At 44.9% G+C, this 11,312-nt stretch overlaps 1 protein-coding gene across 5 annotated transcripts in view; it reads left to right on the top strand.

The window, feature by feature from the left end:
• The window catches only part of CEPT1 (choline/ethanolamine phosphotransferase 1), a 32,942-nt gene that overhangs the window by 900 nt on the left and 20,730 nt on the right, over positions 1-11,312 (top strand). For 2 of the 5 annotated variants that reach the window (XM_085561480.1, XM_085561484.1), the window contains exons 1-4: positions 30-76; positions 1,551-1,951; positions 5,208-5,355; positions 6,414-6,555. In XM_085561480.1, the coding sequence (XP_085417606.1) occupies positions 1,613-1,951; positions 5,208-5,355; positions 6,414-6,555 (629 nt within the window). In that variant the 5' untranslated portion in view covers positions 30-76; positions 1,551-1,612. Of the gene's footprint in view, positions 1-29; positions 137-1,425; positions 1,456-1,550; positions 1,952-5,207; positions 5,356-6,413; positions 6,556-11,312 lie in introns of those variants that run through there. The other 3 variants (XM_085561481.1, XM_085561483.1, XM_085561482.1) reach the window with 3 other exon arrangements.

The following is an 11,312-nucleotide window of genomic DNA, read 5'->3' as shown; positions in this document are numbered from 1 at the left end:
GGCGCGCGGCCGCCGCCTCCTTTCCGGCCGTCGCAAAAGGGGCGTAAAAGCAGCGCCGCCCGATGCGGGAGCGGAGGTAGCGCTGGGGCTGCCCCGGCGGCGCGGCCTGCGCGGGGGGAGCGGGGAGGGCCCCGAGGTGAGGCTGGGCCCGGGGCTGCGCCGGGTCCGGGGGGACCCGGGGCGACCCGGGGCTGCGCCGTGGGCGGGGGCGAAGCGTCGGCGGGGCCGGGGATGCCCCGGGCTCCTCCCCGGCCGGGTGTTTCCCAGGCCCGGTGGGAGTCCCGGGGCGGCCGGACCGGGTGTTTGTTTCGGAGAACGAAGCGCTCCTGGGCTGTTTTCCCCCGGCTCATCCCCTCAGGATGAGGGAAAAGCCCAGTTTAGTGTACTGGGAGTAATTTTTCTGGTCATCCTGGGCAACGCCCACAGGGACCTCCGCAGTGACTAATTCTGGTCTCCTGGCGATTGGAGAGGTGCAGCTCTGCTTCCTCCCGAGCTTATCGAACACAGCGAAGGCCCTGCCACTTTCTCTTCGCCTCCCTCTGACGGGGCTGCCTGAGGTGGCTTTTCACTGCTGGAATTTGCCTTGCTGAGGGTGTGGAGAGTGGAGCTCAGATCACTTGTTCTTAGGCCAGTGATGACCTTTGATTTGCACGGTTTTCTCTACCCGTGCAGCGCAGATGGTTTTAGAACCCTCTGTCTTCTTCCTTTCTCTGCTTTATTTACTGGACTTCCACCGGGTTTTTTTTTTTGGTTTTTTTTTTTTTTTTTCATGATTGTCTCTTACTGATGAACAGCAAATGCTTATTTTTAATCTCCTTTATCTACTGCTTCTCTACTACTGCGGAGTTGCATGTCTCTGGTCATCCATTTGAAGGGAGATGGAACATTGTGAGGGTTCTTGTTGGTGCTGGAAAAGTTGATCCTGACCCTGTATTTTCTTTTCAGAGCTGCTTCATGCTGTCTCTGGCCAGCTAAAGCTCTCCAGCTCCTGCATGTTTTCTTGTACATCTTGAAAGTTGAACAGACAATGAGCTGGGTTAAATTTAGAGAGGAAAAAAGCTATAGTGAAACTGAAACAAGGAACAGAAATCTGAAAAAAATGTGCATAACTGTTTTTAAGTGATTGTCAAGCATCACTGCAGAGACAAAGCTGCTCCAAACCAATTTGACCTAACACTTTTCAGTATGAGTAAAGTTTTTGCTGCTGTCAGTTGATAACCTGAGTGGTGTCACCTGCTGTCCTGGGAGAAGTGTGAGGGGTCTGGCTGTGCACTAGTCTGTAACACAACTCTGCTGGAGTTGGGAGTTTCTGCTGCTGCTGGAATTTTGGCTGGTGGCTGCAGGGTTTTACAGCTGCATTTGGAGCACTTGTTGCTTGTCATTCCGTCTGCAATTCTCCAAATAACTTTCTCTTTCAAAGGACTAGTCCTATGAAATCATCTTCCTGTGCTGATGGTAAATGAAATGCTCTTTAGGGCAGCAGCTGGAAACTTTTGACATCCTAAAATCTCATTTTTGTGCTCAGGTGTGTCTGCCCCTTTGTGTTGCAGGATCTTATGGTTCTCCAGCTCAGCTGCTTCCTGCCCAAGACAATTCCTAGGCCACCCAACCCATGAGTGGGCACCGGAGCATCAAGAGGCGATGTGGGGAGTCGCACCTGGAGGGCCCTGCAGGCTGTGGCCACGGCCCCAGCGCTGCCTGCGTGCTCAGCAAACTGGTGCAGCTGCCCACGCCGCCCCTGTCCAAGCACCAGCTCAAACGGTTAGAGGAACACAAATACCAGAGTGCCGGACGGTCCCTGCTTGAGCCCCTCATGCAGGGCTACTGGGAATGGTTAGTTGGAAGAGTTCCAGCCTGGATTGCCCCCAACCTGATCACCATCGTCGGACTGTTAATAAATATATTTACAACTCTGCTATTAGTATGTTACTGCCCAACAGCTACAGAACAGGTGAGTTATGGACTCCTGACGCTCCTCGTTTTGGTTGCTTTCACTGGTTTTGGGTGGGTTGTTGCTTTGGGGTGAGCTGGTTCTTGCTGTTCAGCCCTCAGTCCTCGTTTTTGTCACCTGTTCTCTGTAAATGTTTGTGCCTCTCCATGATGCTGGCATGTGGAGAGAGCACATGTGGATGCTGGAGTGAGACAGCAGTTCCTGGGGCCAACACACCCATATGGAGCAGGATCTGACACCAAAGCAGCCATGAGGGACCTGCTGCACAAAGCTCAGCCCTGCCAGGAGTTGGAGCAATGGCTCTGCAGCTGCCTGGCCTGTGTGGCAGGAGGAGTTGGTACCTGTTTACTTTCTGTGACTGGAGCAAGGTGACTCCCCCTCGGCTCTGGGATCAGAGTTGCCACATGAGCTGGGTGGGTTGGGCACGCTGGGGCTGCACCGGAGCCAAGGCACTGAGCTCTAGAGTAGTGCCACTTAAGATATCAAAGTTGGTGTGACCAAACCCAGCTTAGTGAGCTGCAGGGACACCTTCCTGGACCCCACAGGTTCTGTGTCCTGGCAGCTCAGTCAGGACTTTGGAACATTGTGGTGGAGTTGTGTTCCTGAGCTGTGGCCATGCTGTGAAGAGGCCAGATAAAAGTGGTTTTATTCTCTGTTCTGAATGCTCTAAAAGCTCCTCATCTGCCCTGAGAAGAACTGTTTTAACCTGATTTCAGGGGTACAGAAGTCTTTTTGAGGCATTTCAACTTCCCTCTATCACCAGTTAAGGCATTTAAGACTCATTTTTGTGCACTGGAAGAGTTCTCTTGAATGTTGAATCTTAAAATCTGCTTTTATGTGTGTGCACTGAGAAAGGGAGTTATTTGGTATAGAAATACGTTACATGCCAAATGGCTGGGAATGTCTCAAGAGTTCCAGCTTTTAAAACATCTGAACTCCTTCCTAACCAAGTTTCCCAGCTGAGGTTGGGAATCCAGCAGGATACAGTTTGTTCCCCACCATACTCCAAAATCTCACGTAGTTGGCTCAGTCAGAACTGCATCCCTGCTCCACGTATGACATGGGAAAGGGATGTTTGCCTCTCCTAGAAATCTTTTGAAATAGATTGTTTCACAATAACCTGTGGAATTTGGCAGGTGTAAGATAAACAGTGACTGTTCAGTTTGAGCAGGGAATGCTTGGAGCAGGTCCTTCCTTTTCCAGGCTGTGGCATTGTGGTGTGGGTCAGTTTAACTGGTGTTTACTTCTGAGCAGGGTTACATGGGGGCTCAGACTCTGAAATCTGGTCTGATAGAGAGACTTCAGCTCTCAGGAACCCAGAGCTGGTTTGGGTCACTAAACCAGAGCAGAACTTAAAATTTGGAGAACAGTTGTATCTTGGTTGGTAACTAAACTCCTGAAGTGCCCAGGAAGCTGCACTCAGAGCATCAGAAATTCAGTGTTAGCTGCAGGCTGCTGTATGAAAGCACTGTTTGGTATTTAACAGTTTGAGAAGTACTTTGTGTGAGGTGAGTGAGATTTTCTCCTCACTTGAACTGAAAAATAACTTAGTGCTGAGACAGCTTTTGGCCTGATCTGATTTGCCACATGGTACAGCATGACCAGGGAGGTACTTTTTAAGCGTCAAGGAACTGTGTGGGGAAGAAAATGGGGTTCTGGAACTTCAGGAGCAGGATTTCTCCTCCTCCTCCTCCCAAACCACCATTGGTTTCTGATATAAATTTTCTCTTCCTTGTAGCTCAGCCTTAGTTCCACTTTTTTTCAAGAGTGACTCCTCCCTTCCTGTTGCTGAAAGGTGCAGCCAGGGCAGAGCTGTTGGTCAGGGCCTTGTGCAGCCAGAGAGTAAAGAAGATGCAAATACTTCTTGCTTAGCTGGGAGGATCCAGCTGGAAAAGTGCTGAGTGATGGAATGGTACTTGAGCTTAAAAAAAAAAAAAAAAAAAAAAAAAATTACCTGGATAAGGAGAGAGCTGTGAAATGTTACTTGGATATAAATAGGTCTAAGGTGGAAACACCTACACTGGTCTTGAAAGGAGCTTTTAAGAAATGAGAGCCAGCAGATTGGTTTTTAAGTTTATAGAGAAACCTTCAGAGTGATGCAATTTAATTTAACTGTGGTAGATAAAATCTGTACATGAGGGATAAAAATGGGAGGGGATTGTGTGGCATCAGAACCTTGGCTAAAAGTGGTGCTCTTCTCTTGGATGACACATTTCCCCTTTCTCACCTTGTGCTGTTTGTACAGACAGTACTGAAAGCACATCACAATGGCAGATTTTGGGGCAGAATGAACTGTTTTGGTAAATGGCAGGAGCAATGCAAGTTGTGGAAGGAAATATATTTAAGTTGATGTGCTACAAATTAGTCATGGTTGGGTTGGCCAAAACCAGCTGGACCCTAGGGCTTTATGAGTGGCAGGTCAGCTTGATTAAGCTGTATTTGGTTTTGCTTGGTGTGGTCTGTAAAATGAAGCTGCTCATAAATGCTCACTTCTGTAAAGTGTGTCAAATGTGAAGATTGTGAAATAGCCAATAATATCAGATTTATGGATGTGTAAATGGAGATGGAGTAATGGCAGCTCCCTGGCTTTTGTGTTCTTAATGGTTTATGCTTCGAAATGTATAAAAAAGCTTGGATTGTAATCTTTGCTATAGCAGGGCTTTGGCATTGTGTTCCTGTCAGAGTAAAAATTGTTATCATGGATGTGGCCATTAAAGATTCTTAACATAGATTTGGCAAAACTGCTGGTGCCTCGTACTGGAGGGAACAGTTGGTGGTGGAGGGGCTGTGCTGCAGACTCTAGAAATGTTCCTGGACTCCAAGTCTGGGCACTGGCAGTGACACAGCTCTCGACCGGTGAAGGGCTGGTGAAGATGAACACTGGTGAAGTGTTTGTGACAAAGTTAGGGGCTAAAAGTTCCCAAGTTTCTGAAATCACTGGGACAACTTGCATGTATTTAATGAGGACTTTGTTGCGCTCTGCTTTGCAAATGTAGTATCACAATTTTTCCAGCTGCACAGTGCAACTTCCTACATTAGAGCAGGGGCTGTAGCTATTAATCTGTCACTGGTTTATTTACATTCCACATGTAACAACCCATTCTGTCTGTCCTTGCAAGGACCAGCTGCTGAAAGGTCCCTGGGAGAGGAGGACATATGTGCAAAGGGAAAACTGCTTTGTCAGGCTATGGGAGAGCTGGCTTTCTCTTTTTTGAAAATTATTTTAAACCTTATTGTGATTGCTTTTCTCTCTTAGGCACCTCCCTGGGCATACATTGCTTGTGCTTGTGGCCTTTTCATCTACCAGTCCCTGGATGCTATAGATGGAAAACAAGCAAGAAGGACAAATAGCAGCACTCCGTTAGGAGAGCTTTTTGATCATGGCTGTGATTCATTGTCCACAGGTATTGTTGTCATTTTTAATTGAAGTAGGAGTATTAAATTACTTTGTTTCAGGGATCAAATCTGCAATACCATAAAAAGCTTCTTTACTGAAGAAAGGAAAACTGATAATGTTGAATGTATCACTTTCAACGAAGAAAGTCACCTTTCTTTCCATAGAACAGTGCTCTGGATCAGCTGAATGTCTTCTCTTGTATTACATTGAAAACAAAACTAGGCATGTGACTAATTCAACCTGAGCCAGGACTTGTATATGATGCTTTAGCAGAGTCTTGGTTCTAAAATATTTTCTGTAAGAAATTCTCATAATAATGTGCTGTATTATTTCATATTGACTTGATACAGAGTGATACCAAGACAGGTCTAAACCTAAGCAGTGGGACTCTACAAGTCAGTGTTTAAGATTTGAATCATCCAGGTCAGTTCCTGGGTGGGTGAAGTTCGTTGAGCCAGCCTGAAGTTTAACCCCATTGCAAAAAAAATTTAAAATCATAGACTATCTTGATTTGGAAGGGTCCCACAAGATTGAGTCCAACTCCTGATCACGTGTTTTGGGTTCCTTAAATTCTAAAGGTCTTAGGCTTTAAATTTTATTAATTCTTTATCAGAGTTGTTTATGGAAAGGGTGGAGGGGAAAGCTTAGATATGTTATGCATCCTGAATGTATCCAGACCTTTGATTTTCTTAATGCCATCAGAAAAATTCAGAAGACAGGGAAAAATGTCTGGCAAATGCAGGAGAAAATCCCAAAACTTGTTGCAGGCTGCAGTTGCAGAAATTACTCAAGTCCTTTAATGACATTAGACATCACAGAATAAACATGTAGGATTCTTAGAAACCCTTAGTATTGATGACTTCTAAATCTGATATGGATTGAAATTTATGTTGTGCAGCCTGTATATTTTTAAGTGGAAGCAATAATCTCTAATTTCTGTGAAATAACCATGCTAGGATAACCTTCCCACTGTCCCTCCTCTAGGTCCTGTTGTTAGCTTTGCTTCTGGTGAGGATGCTTACACACATCCAGCCTTTTCACTCTGTGACTGATTTTCTCCTGCAGTCTTTGTGGTTTTGGGAACTTGTATTGCTGTGCAGCTGGGCACCAACCCTGACTGGATGTTCTTTTGTTGTTTTGCTGGGACATTCATGTTTTACTGCGCGCACTGGCAGACGTACGTCTCGGGGACACTGCGCTTTGGCATGTAAGTACCTGGCTGAGGAAAAAGGAAAGGCACCCTGTTCTTCTGAATTGCACCTTGTGTGGCCATAGTGCAGCTCCTCAGAGCAGTAGAAAATTGTTTTTATCCATAGTGACACACTTAGAGCTTCTGGCAGGTGTTGGATCTGTAATTAATAGTGAATGTCCCTTAGCCTGTGTTAGGAGTGGTAAAAATATAATTTTGGCCTGTTAGTTAATTAGAGCTTTTGTTGTGATGTAAAGCTAAATAAGTAATAGAAAGTACCTGCTCTTTTATCCCAAGACTGGAATGCTTTGGTCAGATGGTGGCAGTCTGGCTTTAGCATTCATTAAATTCTGTCTTGATTCTGCTTGATTGTGATGTGCAGTTATTTGTTAATACTAACCCTAACCCTTAAAATATACTGTATTAATTGCCATTGTGCCTCCAATTTAAAGTTCGGAATCCCTTTTGGTTAGTGCAGATATGGTTCTGTCAATAAATGGAACCAAAATTGCAATGCCAAGAAGGTCTAGAGCAGAAATCCTGTTTCCTGCTGGATGAGGCTGGGTGGGAGGTGCAACACAAGGGCTTGGAGAGCTATGGGATTCTCTAACCTTAATGAGGAAATAAATGTATTCTATGTTGAGAATTTATTCTGTGTTTGCATTCACAGAGTAAACACATTTAAAATAAATGCACTGGAGAATTTTTCTTTTTTTAATCCGGAAACTGAAATTTGCCCTTAGCTTGTGGGATTTTGAAACAATTCCAGAACAACTACATACAGATGTCTAATAGACTGTTATTTATGGTCTATAATTGCTATCTATAGGTACCCAGATACTGCTGAAACAGTACAACTGTGGGCATCCTGTATATGACAGCTTTTATTGGCAGGATACTGTTTCAATAATACAGATGCTCTTGAGAAACTTCTGTGTTTCTGCTCAGAAATTTAAAATGTTGGATCAGTTTTAAATGTCTATTAGAGGAAGAAAAGAAGAAAATCAAGACTTCTGTTCCAACTCTTGACTACACTAAAGCATATTGACTGAAATGATCCCATTCTGGTATTTAAATCTTTAAAATAAGACATGTGACTCAATTTCCTGTTTTAGGAGTCTCACTTTCATGCTGTACCAGAAGTCTGAATGCTTTTAGCTCGCTTTGAACTTTACAGGGCCCTGATAATCAAAGATTTCTGGATATTGATCAAAGAACACAAAAGCCTGACCTTGACATGTGCTTGACTTTACAGATGGAAGTATCAACCTTCCCAAACTGCTGCTATGCTGCAGAGAAGTGTTTGGGTCAGTGCTGGTGTTGACTGGGACATTCCTTTGTGAGGAGTCTGTATTTTGGAGGCATTTTTCAGTAAATTTGATTTTTCTGCCTGATGTTATAAGAATGTGGTGACCATTAGTATGTAGCTAATTCAGATAAGGCAATAAGCACCTAAATGTGTGCATCATTAATTTAGATAACACAGCACTGTGTAGTAAACATATTTGTTCCTTCTTTTGCCCACTGTCACAAGGTTAATAGACTGTCATAAGCTGATATTCATTTTAATGCATAAACCATGAGACTATTTATCCAGTTAACAGATTCTCACTGTTTGACACTTTTTTTATGAAGCTTTTGTTTCACTAATCTAAAACTGAAAAAAAAAGTATTTTATCAACTCTTTCAGATTCACTGCAGTGCACACTTAGGTATCCTTAATCCTGAATAAGTGGGATCAGAGACAGCTGTTCAAAGGAGCCAAAAAGATCCTTATGCACAGGAGCTTTTTCCTGTCTGTACTCCATATGCTGTGACTCTCAAAAATCCTCAGAGAGAGGGTATAGTCATGATGTTTTAAGGAATGTGATGGTGTTTTTGACTTGCCTTAATTCCAAAGCAGCAGGAAAGAGTAGACAGCTGGTTATCACTTACTCAATTTGTGATATGCCCAATAAATTGTATTTCAGTGCAGAGCGAACTTGATAATGAAATGTCTTGGAGAGGAGCAGAGGGTGCTAAAGGGAGAGATTGTATTTCTCTCCTTCCACACAGGCCCAAAATGTTGAGTTACAGAATCAGCCTGTCTTGCTGGAAAAGTCCATCTTTAAAAAAACAGGCAAATTAGTGTGTCAAATAAAGTGTGTACTTGTGGAACAGTGTGTGGTTTGGGCATGGGGAAGGGATTGCAGCTCCAGGAGCAGCTGAGGGAGCTGGGAGGGCTCAGCCTGGAGAAAAAGAGGCTCAGGGGAGACCTTCTAGCTCTGCCCAACTTCCCCTGACAGGAGGAGGCAGCCTGGATGAGGTCAAGCTCTGCTGCCAGGGAATAAAGGACAGGACACAAGCTGCAAATTCCTCCTGATGTCCAACCTGACCCTGTACCAGGGAAGGGTCAGGTTGGACATCAGGAGGAATTTCTTCCTAGGAAGGGCTGGTCAGGCATTGGAAGGGGCTGCCCAGGGAGGTCTGGAGTCCTCATCCCTTCCCAAGGAACAGCTGGATGCGGTGCTCAGGGCTGATAGCAAGGTGGAGGTCAGTCAGGCTGGGCTTGTTGATCCTGGAGGGCTTTTCCAACCTTAACAATTCCATGATTCTCTCTGGTGTCATTGCACCAACCTTGACAAGTCCCTGAAGCTGAGCAGAGCACATCAGATTGCAGGGCAGGATCAGTTCCCCTGAGTGAGAAGGAAATGGGATCCATTCTGTGAGCTTTCTACACATTCTGCAGGTGGAGGAGGAAATCTTTGTTCAGTTGGGCCCAATTGCTGAATCCAGCTGTGTAGGCTGTCTTCTTCGTGACAGTGGGGGTGTCCCTATGCTACTCCAGGAATTAGAATAATCAATTGAGTCAATAAAGTTCTGTGATCTGTCTCCATCTTCAAATGATCACACAATTCCATTAGCTCCTGGCAACCACTGTACTGTTCAAAAAGCAGTTGGTGTTGATTGAACAGCTCAAATAGCTAGAGGTCAGTATTGCTTAAAAATTCCCCAGGAGGAAGCAGGAAGTGTCTCGAGGCAAGTGGGGAAGGCTCCAGGAAAGTCACTGTAACAATATCAGCAGTGCAAAGGCAGCAGGGAACAGCAGGGATAGAGTTAAATGCAGAAGTTTTACTTAAAACACCTGATCTGAGGATGATCTTATGGAAGAACAGGAATACTCAGCACATTTGAAAAAGAGAAAGGTGATTTTGAATGGCAGAGAGACACTTAGTATTGAAGCAGCCCAAATAATAACTTGATTCTCCTGACCTGGTTTCCAGCACAGGAGCTGGTTTGTCTGGGTTATGGATTTGCTATGCTGCAGCACAGGATGAGCTGAGTCATGTATTGGGGCAACTGTGCCATCACTAGGGCACCTCTGCTTTGGAAACAGAGAATTTTTCCTGCATATCCCAAAAATCAACTGGCAAGCTGTGATGGACTTCCATGTGTCCTTGTGGGAGCAGTTGTGAGATACTTCAGGAACGTGCTGTGGAAGACAGATCATTAGGGAGTACGGTGCACAAATTCTGAACGGATTTTCTTGATGTTTTCTGGAGCCCAGATGTTATGACCTGGTTCTTCCCCGATCCAGAGTTATCCCTCTTGGACTCGGTAGTGTGTGCAGGCTCAGGATGTTCCAGCTGCTCAAGGTCAGAGCACAGCCTGACTGCAGGAGCTGTCCCACATCCAGGGGCCATCTATCCCTGTCAGAGCTGGATTCTGCAGCACAGAATCACAAAACCATGGAATTGGTTTGAGTGGAAAGGGACATTAAACTCATCCAGTCCCACACCTTCCACTATTCCAGGTTGTTCCAAGGCCTGTCCTACCTGGCCTTGGACACTTCCAGGGATTCTCTGGGCAACCTGTGCCAGGGCCTCACCACCCTCAAAGGGAAGAATTTCTTCCCAGAATCCTATCTAACCCTGTCCTTTGGCAGTGGGAATCCATTCTGCCTTGTCCACCCTGGGTGTTCTCTTGAGAGATGTGAGACACAAACTGCTCAGGTAAAGTCCTGGTGCATTTGTTCATGATGGAAGTGCTGGAGGTGCTGAATCATATTGAAAAAACCCAGTGGGCACTGAACACTCAAGTGTCCATCCAGAGACATGAAGGGGCTGCTGTACCATGGTCTCCAGCATTTCTCCTACAAGTTACTGCATTATCTTTTTTAATGAAAATACCATAAGTTGGTGATGGTAGGAATTATAGCTGTGTATATGTATGTGTAAATATAGACACAATGAGATGGAAATTAGTTTCCAAGGAGGCTTCACAAAGGAATATCATAAATATGGGAGGAAGAATAATTTTTTACCACCTTTCATATAACTGAAAAGTTAAAAATGGTTACTTTGCTGTTTGAATAATAATCTCCAGAGAAAGCAAAATAATTCAGGCTGCTGAGCAAAACAGCCTTTCTTGATGAGAGCTGGAGAATTTGGGAAAACCTTCCTATTCAGTGACTCTGGAGCAGCTGTACAGGCCCAAGAGCCTGTGAAATAATGGGTTGGTTCACCTGGGCTCTATCACCACTGCTGCCACTAAAGTCCAAAGGAGAGGTGAGGAAATGGGAGCTTTCAGAAAGCTAAGCCAACCTTCCTCTTCAGCCTCAATAGAGGAGGAGTTGATGTCCTATCTTGTGTAGACAGCACACACCAAATACTGAAATACAGGGATGGAAACCTTCCAAGGCAGACTTTAGCACATTGAGTTCTTGTTCCTGGGAACAGCGTCAGGATCTCCACTCTGAGATAAGGCAATCATTCCCATGATTGTAGAGCTTAAAA

The sequence above is a fragment of the Lonchura striata genome, chromosome 26, assembly GCF_050655825.1.
Source record: "Lonchura striata isolate lonStrDom1 chromosome 26, ASM5065582v1, whole genome shotgun sequence".
Taxonomy (NCBI): domain Eukaryota; kingdom Metazoa; phylum Chordata; class Aves; order Passeriformes; family Estrildidae; genus Lonchura; species Lonchura striata.
This window is presented reverse-complemented; position numbering and strand designations above follow the sequence as displayed.